This window comes from Clarias gariepinus, chromosome 24 (genome assembly GCF_024256425.1).
Source record: "Clarias gariepinus isolate MV-2021 ecotype Netherlands chromosome 24, CGAR_prim_01v2, whole genome shotgun sequence".
Lineage (NCBI taxonomy): Eukaryota > Metazoa > Chordata > Actinopteri > Siluriformes > Clariidae > Clarias > Clarias gariepinus.
The window spans coordinates 20,660,411-20,671,916 of NC_071123.1; the positions used below are offsets into that span (position 1 = coordinate 20,660,411).

The 11,506-nt window shown below is 38.8% G+C and overlaps 1 protein-coding gene across 1 annotated transcript; it reads right to left on the reverse strand.

Annotated features, from left to right (window-relative positions):
- Positions 1–1,144: 1,144 nt before the first annotated feature.
- On the reverse strand, positions 1,145–10,731 carry LOC128512051 (golgin subfamily A member 6-like protein 25). The gene is made up of 2 exons (XM_053485179.1): positions 10,225–10,731; positions 1,145–2,812 (listed from the first exon to the last, which is right to left on the reverse strand). Exons 1-2 carry the CDS (start codon positions 10,634–10,636, stop codon positions 1,554–1,556), a joined length of 1,671 nt encoding a protein of 556 aa, XP_053341154.1. The 5' UTR covers positions 10,637–10,731; the 3' UTR covers positions 1,145–1,553.
- Between the last annotated feature and the right edge of the window lie 775 nt (positions 10,732–11,506).

An 11,506-nucleotide genomic window follows, 5' to 3' on the forward strand; every position in this document is an offset into this window, starting at 1 on the left:
ACACACACAAACAGGGCCGAAGCCACTAACCCAAACACCTTTCCCCATCATGGTGAACTCACCGACATCCCCGCAAGGCATGCTGGTCGTCAGCCGCCGCCCCGCCCACGCCACAATATATATATATATATATATATATATATATATATATAGAGAGAGAGAGAGAGAGACATATAATATATATATTTCAGCTAATTCTAAGAATTAATGGAGTTTGCCACATAACTAAGAAACCATCTGTCATAAATACTTAGAGTTGGACAAGTTAAAAAAAATCCTTACCTCAAAACTGTTCTTTTTAATTAAATTTTATGACTTTAAATAAACTTTAAAAAAATATATTTTTTCTATATTTTAGTATATAATAGTAGTGTCAAAGTGTATCAGATTGCCATTATCTGTATCTATATCTAAACATGTATTTAGTACACAGATGACCTTTTTGTGGTAACATAATACCAGTTTCCTTAACACAGTTTCTCACCACTGCCACTACTGTGTGTGTAACTGTTCTGTGAGTTTAATTTGATTTCAGTAATAAAATTTCTCACAATGCCAGAAGTTTATTTACAGCTGTCTTTGTTTATAGTGGCACAAAATTATAACATAACATAAATTTATAATAACGTAAATGCTAACAGCAAAATCAAGCCCAAAGTCCTACATGCAGTGTGAACTAAACCTGCTGCTGGTTCTGATATATTAAACTCATCACTGTTTCCTGGTAAACTTCTTCCCTTAGTGAGTCTGCATGTGTCTCTGAAGAGTCTCCAGCTCTCTGTGCTTCTCCTCTGCTGAACCTTTCCTCCATCTCTGATTTTAAGACCAGAATGTTTCTCTGAAGTGACACTAATAAAACCTTTACTCTAACAGAAAGTGTCTTTAATAATGTTTTACTCCATTTCATGTTTTCATCTTTGTAGATTTTCAGCTCTAAACATTGTCAAAGATAAGTGTGTAAGTAGGAGTCATAGGGATGCTATTTGATGTCTATTTATTATATGTTAGTACCAATTAAGAACAAAAATATTACAGTAAAAATATAAACAATGATCAGGGCTGCAGTCAAAAAACACATTTTCTGAACAATCAGAACAGAGAATTCTCCTGCACTGTGACATTAAATATTTATAGAAGAGTTAGTTTTAGATGAGAGTTTTAGCAGAAGTTAATTTAACAGAAATATACAATTTAATGTGAACTAGCCAGTGAGGTATATCACATGGTATAAAGTCAGGATCTATTTACACTCTTGCTCTTCTTTTTTTAGCTGCTCCTGTTAGGGGCCACAACAGATCTACATATTTGTATTGACAGAGGTTTTTGGCAAATGCATTTCCTACTCTCCTTACATTATTTCTAGCCTTGGGACCTGAAAGTACACTGTACTGTGCACCCCTGTGCCTGGGTTTCATGTTGGGGAATTCAACCAAGCTTTTTTTTTTTTTTTTCCCAAGACAGGCAAAAATACTTCCATTGTACTAACAGGGTCAGGATCCATGTACCCCAGTCTAATAGAAAGTCCTATTTTCTCTGCCTCATATTTACTAAAGTCACTCTTTTGTTTCCGGTAAGCTCAACACAGTTATACGGTATGCTTCACTCAGCAGACTGTGTGATTCTGTGACCTTAAAAAGTTTCTGTTTAAGAGTCTCCAGCTCTCTGTTCTTTTCCTCCATCTGTCTGCTGAACTCTTCCTGCATCTTTGTTTTTGAGGCCAAAATGTTTCTCTGGAGTTCAGGCAGGATGATCTTCATGAGGTTTCTCTCTGTCTCAATCCTGACCTCTCCTTCATACACCTCCCTGATGTCCTGTTGGTGCCTCTCCTCCATCTCTCTCCTCTCCCTCTCTCTCTTTTCTTTTAGTTTCTTCACCTTTTCTTCCATTTCTGCCCTTCGCTCTACCTCTCGTTTTAACTCCCTCTTAAGTTCTCTCTTTTTCTCTTCATCTCTCTCTTCTTTCATCTTTCTCTCCAGTTCAGTTGTTCGGTCATTCAGTTGTCTGATGTGTCCTTCATGTTCCAGGATTATTCCTTCCATTTTTCTCAGAGAGTCCTGCACCTCATTAATTATTTTCTCCTTTACTTCTGTTTCTACTTTCATCCTTATCTCTCCTCCTTCCTTTAGAATCTTAGTCTCTATCGCTCTAATCTGAGATTCTGTCTCCAGGTAGATCTCACTGCTGTAGAATTTCTCTCTGCTTCCTTCCACCATCTTCTCTATCTTCTCCATCAGCTCTAAGACCTGAGAACCATCTCCACTCTCCTTAATGTTGAGACAGTGAAACCTGTTCCCACATTTCTCCACTAGCCTCTGGACCTCCTGGTCTCCTGACTGGATAAACTCCTCAATGTTCTTCTTCTGAAGTTCATCAGTGACACTGAATATGATCATGGTGTTTCTCCAACATCTCTCTCCAAATATCTCCTCCATTTTCTCCAGCATCCCTCTCTCCTCTCCTGTAAGCTGCTTTACAGGTATGACCAGGAGGAAGGCATGGGGTCCTGGAGCAGACAGATGGACACAGAGTCCCACATCCTGTCTCAGCTTCTCCAGAGAGAGTCCAGGAGAGAACCAGTCAGGAGTGTCCATCACAGTCACCTTCCTCCCAGCCACCTTACCCTGTGTGCTCTCACTCTGCTGGGTGGATGTAGATGTAGCTGTAGATGTAGCAGCCTGGTTCCTCTCCTTTCTGCTCAGGATGGTGTTTCCTGCTGCACTCTTCCCAGACCCCGTCCTCCCCAGCAGCACCAGCCTCAGTTCTGCTACAGGAACCGACACTGGAGAATGTGCACTAGATGATTCTCCACCCACTGAAAATTAAGAATAAATAATTTAATACAGAATCACTTACTTACTGCATTGTGGTGATTATGTTGTTCTCTGGAGTATGTGGTGGACTGATGGACCATCCTTTAGATAACTTATATCAAATTTATTTTAATCATAGTCTGATCTTCCTACAGTGGTGTAAAAAACTATTTCCCCTCCTTCCTGATTTCTTATTCTTTTGCATGTTTGTCACACAAAATGTTTCTGATCATCAAACACATTTAACTATTAATCAAAGATAACACAAGTAAACACAAAATGCAGTTTTTAAATGATGGTTTTTATTATTTAGGGAGAAAAAAAATCCAAATCTACATGGCCCTGTGTGAAAAAGTTAATGCCCCCTGAACCTAATAACTGGTTGGGCCACCCTTACCAGCAATAACTGCAATCAAGCGTTTGCGATAACTTGCAACGAGTCTTTTACAGCGCTCTGGAGGAATTTTGGCCCACTCATCTTTGCAGAATTGTTGTAATTCAGCTTTGTTTGAGGGTTTTCTAGCATGAACCACCTTTTTAAGGTCATGCCACAACATCTCAATAGGATTCAGGTCAGGACTTTGACTAGGCCACTCCAAAGTCTTCATTTTGTTTTTCTTCAGCCATTCAGAGGTGGATTTGCTGGTGTGTTTTGGGTCATTGTCCTGCTGCAACACCCAAGATCGCTACAGCTTGAGTTGACGAACAGATGGCCAGACATTCTCCTTCAGGATTTTTTGGTGGACAGTAGAATTCATGGTTCCATCTATCACAGCAAGCCTTCCAGGTCCTGAAGCAGCAAAACAACCCCAGACCATCTCACTACCACCACCATATTTTACTGTTGGTATGATGTTCTTTTTCTGAAATGCTGTGTTACTTTTACGCCAGATGTAACGGGACACGCACCTTCCAAAAAGTTCAACTTTTGTCTCGTCGGCCCACGAGGTATTCTCCCAAAAGTCTTGGCAATCATTGAGCTGTTTTTTAGCAAAATTGAGACGAGCCTTAATGTTCTTTTTCTTAAAAGTGGTTTGCGTCTCTTTCTTATGGAGTCGTGAACACTGACCTTAATTGAGGCAAGTGAGGCCTGCGGTTCTTTAGATGTTGTCCTGGGGTCTTTTGTGGCCTCTCGGATGAGTTGTCTATGCGCTTTTGGGGTAATTTTGGTCGGCCGGCCACTCCTGGGAAGGTTCACCACTGTTCCATGTTTTTGCCATTTGTGGATAATGGCTCTCACTGTAGTTCGCTGGAGTCCCAAAGCTTTAGAAATGGCTTTATAACCTTTACCAGACTGATAGATCTCAATTACTTTTGTTCTCATTTGTTCCTAAATTTCTTTGGATCTTGGCATGATGTCTAGCTTTTGAGGTGCTTTTGGTCTACTTCTCTGTGTCAGGTAGCTCCTATTTAAGTGATTTCTTGATTGAAACAGGTGTGGCAGTAATCAGGCCTGGGGGTGACTACAGAAATTGAACTCAGGTGTGATAAACCACAGTTAAGTTATTTTTTAACAAGGGGGGCAATCACTTTTTCACAGAGGGCCATGTAGATTTGGAGTTTTTTTTCTCCCTTAATAACGTAAACCTTCATTTAAAAACTGCATTTTGTGTTTAATTATGTTATCTTTGACTAATAGTTAACGGTTTTTGATGAGCAGAAACATTTAAGTGTGACAAACATGCAAAAGTATAAGAAATTAGAAAGGGGGCAAACAGTTTTTCACACCACTGTATATGCTCACTACTGTAACTGTGTTACATAAGATCCCATAAAATGAACAAGTCCCTTTCCAGGTGGATTTACAGTTGTCCGGGACAACCACAAAATGTGTCTGGGCAAATTTATTTCAAAAGAACTTGTTCAATCTGGCAAATATGATCCTGTAAAATATTAATTACTATTAACAAATTAATTCTTTAGTGTCATTATTTTTGCAAAGCCTGGGATCCCACTTTTAAAATATTAAATTATTTCACTCTTTCTCATGCTTTCAGAATTTGTATTTACACTCACTGAGCTGCGCTTGCTCTTGCTAATGTGTTGTGGCTTTTCAATAAAATTTAATAGTGCGTAGGTTGTCAGATATTGCAGAAACCCTCTGCACTCGGATAAAAAAGCCTAGTGCCCTAAGCCTCCTGGGATAGGCTCCAGGCCCCCTGCGACCCTAAATACAGGATAAAGTGGTATGATGAGTGAGTGAGTGAGTGAGTGAGTAACTAATCATCATTTTATGTTACAGCATGTTTAAATTAAAACACAGTTTATCCCTGCACAAATGTTTTATAAAAAATAAATGGAAAGAAAATTATTTGGCTTCCTCTTTTTTCTTGGACACACACACACACACACACACACACACACACACACACACACACACACACAAACAAACAAAAAAATACAATACAGGTCTACAATATAATGCCAGATCCACTCTCAACAAGGCTCTGGCATTTATCTCTCTCTCTACATATTGATGTATCTATTTATCTGTCTCTGTCACTCTAATTTATTAATTTATTTATTTTGTAATAAAAAAAAAAAAAAAAAAAAAACTTAAATTCAATTCCCGACTTACGAATGGGTTCTGTTACGGGACGTTCAGAAGTCCGACAAAGTGAGTCTTATACACCTTTTACACGAATCTACAATGTAACAATCAACTTGAGTAAATCTGAGTGGTGCATCTGACCCCTTTTCCCACACTGCCATCATGTGGCCATAAACCATATCTGCATGTGAGCCTTTTTAAACATGTCTAACGAGTCAGCTGATCTTGATTAAATTCAACCAGCAAAGGGAGGGACAACACACTGTGTTTACTGCACTTGAACAGACGCCATTTTGTCTTAGAGCTGTTTTCCACTGTATTGGACTGTGAACTCTGTTTTGTTGAGGATTTTCTGAAATTAATATTATTCACCATCCGGAGCTTTACAGGACAGACATTTTCTATCATCGTGCTCCCGAACTGATTCATTGAAACCAGTGAGGCTGACTCATTTCTTCTGCACACCCACACACACACACCTACAATATACTGGACTTTAGGGATTTTATACATTCATTTATACACTTAAAACATTGTATATTGTAAATATTGGTATCTGGTGCCACTCGGAGTAGAAGAGTCATTGAGAAAAAAATCACTCAAATCTGTTTTCTGTACATAACCTACGAGGCCTTTGCGATGATCTGCGCATGTGCGCACAGTAGAAAATAAATAAAATACTCTCCGAGATTACTCATTATTCTGAGTCACGTTAAAGATTCGTTAAAAAAATAAATAAATTGTTCATGAACGACCCATCACTAACACACACACTTTCTCTCTGCTCTACACAGAAACTCTGCTCCATCGCGATTCTTTTCAAGGTAAAGTGCAGGTTAATTTGTTTTATTATTACTTTACAGCAGTGATTCCATTAGTTTGTCTCTCAATCAAGTGTCATTAAAGAGATTTCTTGTTTATTTTTCCGTTAAAACAGTGTTTCTGTTGTGTGCACGTGTGTGTGTGTGAAAAGAGTGGAAGAAGAGTAACTGTGTAAGACGAGAAGGCGGAGATTCACACACACACACACACACACACACACACACACTTTGTTAAATTTTTTTTATTGTTTTATTTTGTGTTAATAATTTACAGTGGTGTGAAAAACTATTTGCCCCCTTCCTGATTTCTTATTCTTTTGCATGTTTGTCACACTTAAATGTTTCTGCTCATCAAAAACCGTTAACTATTAGTCAAAGATAAAATAATTGAACACAAAATGCAGTTTTTAAATGAAGGTTTACGTTATTAAGGGAGAAAAAAAAATCCAAATCTACATGGCCCTGTGTGAAAAAGTGATTGCCCCCCTTGTTAAAAAATAACTTAACTGTGGTTTATCACACCTGAGTTCAATTTCTATAGTCACCCCCAGGCCTGATTACTGCCACACCTGTTTCAATCAAGAAATCACTTAAATAGGAGCTACCTGACACAGAGAAGTAGACCAAAAGCACCTCAAAAGCTAGACATCATGCCAAGATCCAAAGAAATTCAGGAACAAATGAGAACAAAAGTAATTGAGATCTATCAGTCTGGTAAAGGTTATTAAGCCATTTCTAAAGCTTTGGGACTCCAGCGAACCACAGTAAGAGCCAGAGGTGTGGACTCGAGTCATGTGACTTGGACTCGAGTCAGACTCGAGTCATGAATTTGATGACTTTAGACTCGACTTGACAAAATATAAAAAGACTTGCAACTCGACTTGGACTTTAACATAAATAACTCGGACTTTCACTTGGACTTGCGCCTATTGACTTGTAAAGTCTTGCTACTTCCCATAAAAAGCCCAAAGATAAAAAGTATGTTGACACGGACCGCTCTATCCCTGTTTATGTGTCTGTGCGCATGTGTGTGACAGAGCGCATGCGCGCATTCGGCACGACATCCAATCAAAGTACCGTAGATTCTTTTGATTCGACAGCGTCCAACGTGACAACAACGTGCACGCGCCAGTTCGCAAATTGATACCGAAGGTAGTTTCGTTTTTGCTATAAAAAATTGTCTATATGCGCGGACCACTGAGCTTCTACAGAACGCAGTAAAGGCCAAAAAGGAAATTGTTAGCGTTTTTTAATCCTCTGACAACCTCTAGCCATCAGGATGTGTTTCCCTTGTTATCTTGGACATATTTAGAATGATAACCTCGGCTGAGTCACTTGTAGGCTGTAAGCATGTCAGTACACGCGTTGTATTGTTTATATTTAATCACTGGTATACACTACCCATGATTTGCTGATTTCTTTCTTATGTAGTTTGGGTTTATTCAAATAATGTGACCTAGTGAATTGACATCACACGGATAAAATGCTAATTATCTCGCATAATAATAATAATAGTAATAATAGTAATAATAATAATAATAATAATAATTATTATTATTATTATTATTATATATTTAATTATAATAATACTTATTATTAATAATATATAATATTTAATTATAATATAATAATATTTAATTATAATATAATAATAATTATTATTACTATTATTATTAATGTCTTGAGACTGTATCTGACGGGTCTCTATTTTGGCATTATGGTTTTGCTGAAAAGGCATATTTGATATGAAATATCAGACAAAATACTGACATGTTTACAGCCTACAAGTGACTTAGCCGATGTTCATCATTCTAAATATGTCCAAGATAACAAGGGAAACACATCCTGTTGGCTAGAGTTCGTCAGGGATTAAAAAACACTAACTGTCCTTTTTATTCTTTACCGCGCTCTGTAGAATCTCAGTGGTCCGCGCATAACCCTTCGCGGGTGAGCCTTCTCCTAAATGCGCGTTCCCTGTGGCCTTTTCACGGAGGTGGGGCTAAAAAAACGCATCCTGATGGGGAAACAAACTTCGACACAGCATGAGGTAGCCTACGTGAGTGTATCACACAAGGTAGGGAGCAAAGTTCATTAATATTATATGAAGAAAACAATGTTATTGTTTGTATGAAGTAGCCTACTTCATTGAGAATATGTGCTACCATTTTACATTGCTACTAGCATTTACTAACATTTGTATTTTTATGTATCTGAGCAATGTTCTTTCATAAAAAAAAGGTTTGTTTAATAAATACAGATCTTACAACCATACATAATCTGTATACATTTTATTTTTCTGCTAATAAGACTTGAAAAGACTCGAAAGTCAAACCGTAGGACTTTGGACTTGACTTGAGACTTGTTGGCTTTGACTTGGGACTTGACTCGGGACTTGCCTGTCTTGACTCGGGACTTGACTCTGGACTTGAGGGCAATGAATTGAGACTTACTTGTGACTTGCCAAACAATGACTTTGTCCCACCTCTGGTAAGAGCCATTATCCACAAATGGCAAAAACAGGGAACAGTGGTGAACCTTCCCAGAAGTGGCTGGCCGACCAAAATTACCCCAAGAGCGCAGAGACAACTCATCCGAGAGGCCACAAAAGACCCCAGGACAACATCTAAAGAACTGCAGGCCTCACTTGCCTTAATTAAGGTCAGTGTTCACGACTCCACCATAAGAAAGAGACTGGGCAAAAACGGCCTGCATGGCAGATTTTCAAGGCCAAACCACTTTTAAGCAAAAAGAACATTAAGGCTCGTCTCAATTTTGCTAAAAAACATCTCAATGAATGCCAAGACTTTTGGGAAAATACCTTGTGGACCGACGAGACAAAAGTTGAACTTTTTGGAAGGTGCGTGTCCCGTTACATCTGGCGTAAAAGTAACACAGCATTTCAGAAAAAGAACATCATACCAACAGTAAAATATGGTGGTGGTAGTGTGATGGTCTGGGCTTGTTTTGCTGCTTCAGGACCTGGAAGGCTTGCTGTGATAGATGGAACCATGAATTCTACTGTCTACCAAAAAATCCTGAAGGAGAATGTCCGGCCATCTGTTCGTCAACTCAAGCTGAAGCGATCTTGGGTGCTGGAGCAGGACAATGACCCAAAACACACCAGCAAATCCATCTCTAAATGGCTGAAGAAAAACAAAATGAAGACTTTGGAGTGGCCTAGAAACCCTCAAATAAAGCTAAATTACAACAATTCTGCAAAGATGAGTGGGCCAAAATTCCTCCAGAGCGCTGTAAAAGACTTGTTGCAAGATATCGCAAACACTTGATTGCAGTTATTGCTGCTAAGGGTGGCCCAACCAGTTATTAGGTTCAGGGGGCAATTACTTTTTCACACAGGGCCATGTAGGTTTGGATTTTTTTTCTCCCTAAATAATAAAAACCATCATTTAAAAACTGCATTTTCTGTTTACTTGTGTTATCTTTGACTAATAGTTAAATGTAATGGATGTTTAGAAACATTTAAGTGTGACAAACATGCAAAAGAATAAGAAATCAGGAAGGGGGCAAATAGTTTTTCACACCACTGTATGTACGTATTTCTTTAGGTTGTGGAACGAATAATTTGAGTTTCCATCATTTCTTATGTGTTCCCGCTTCCGGAACCGAATTATACTCGTAATCAAAGGTTCCACTGTCCAATCTGCCTGCTGTGTCTCTTTATAGTTGCCTCTTTTACTCCTAAACTAGTGTTGTTATACACTAAACAACTAACATTAATCACTTACATTCAGGACGACGTCCCTCCATACTGTTTTTTCTCCTGATTGGTGCTGCTGAGTCCTGAGTCTCTCCACTTACTAGGAAACATCAGAACCAGTCAGAATGAGAGAGACATTCTTCTATAATTAATCACTTTCACTGTTTAAATTACACTTCCTTACAGTAGCTGAAGAGTTGCAGCATTAGGTATCATTACAGTATATTTCATGTCCTTACATATGATTTATTAGGTGTACTGTAGATTAATATTTCAAGTACGCTTTAAAAAGCTTTTAAATGCTTACTGTAACAAATTACTCACTATGTGGATGTAAGGTGTCCTTGCTGTTTCTTCTCCTGATGGGGGCTGATGATTCTGGATCTGTCTGTTCCTGCAGCTGCTTTGTTTTCTCCTCTAGAAGTCTGTCTTTCTCCTGAAGCTGTTTGTCTCTCTCCATTAGCTGTGTCTCTCTCTCAGTTAGACGTCTCTCTGTCTCTTCAAGCTGTTTGGTTTTTTCTGCTAAATCGTTTTTTTGTTGCTCTAGTACAATTATCGTCTTCTGTAGTTGTCTCTTCTTGTCCTGCAGCTCCTGTCCCAGTGTCTCCAGTTTGTTTTTACTGGTTTCCAGCTTTTTACCTGTGTTCTTCAGCTCTGTTTCTTTCTCACTTAGCAGTTTGTTAATATTCTCCAGTTGTGCGTCTTTCTCCTCTATGATTTTCTCTCTGTTTCTCATTTTTTTTTCTTTATTCTCTATTTGTCTTTTATAATCCTCCAGCTGTTGGTCTTTATGCTGCAGTGATTTAGACGTGCTGTCCAGTTTCAGTTTAATGTTTTTTAGCTCAGTTTCAGTTTCTTCCAGTTTTTTGATCTTCTTTTTATATTCAACAAAAAATTGGTTGTCATCTGTGTTATATTCTGAAAATAGTTATATAAAAAAATTATATATATATATATATATATATATATATATATATATACTCAGCAAAAACAGAAACGTCCTCTAACTTTAAACTGTTTTTACTTTCAGTAAACTTAATGTGTAAATATTTGTATGGACACTAAAAGAGTCAACACCATAAGACATAAACTAAAAATGTTTCCCAATGTGTCCCTGAATGAAGGGAGGCTCAAAATCAAAAGTACCAGTCAGTATCTGGTGTGGCCACCAGCTGCTTGAAGTACTGCAGTGCATCTCCTCCTCATGGACTGCCTATTGCGGACAGTCTGAGCACTGAGGGAGGGATTGTGTGTTCCTGGTGTGACCTGGGCAGTTGTTGTGGCCATCCTGTACCTGTCACGCAGGTGTAATATTCGGATGTACCGATCCTGTGCAGGTGTTGTTACACGGGGTCTTTCACTGCGAGGATGATCAGCATCCTCATGCCTCCCTGCAGCATGCCTAATGCACGTTCACGCAGATGAGCAGGGACCCTGGGCATCTTTCTTTGGTTGTTTTTTACAGTCAGTAGACAAGTCTCTTTAGTGTCCTGCGTTTTTAGAACTGTGACCTTAGGGGCCTCTGAGTGGCGCAGTGGTAAAGATCGCTGGTTCGAACCCCAGGTGATGCTGTTTTCCTCTCACAGCCTGAGGCCTAGGGAGAGCT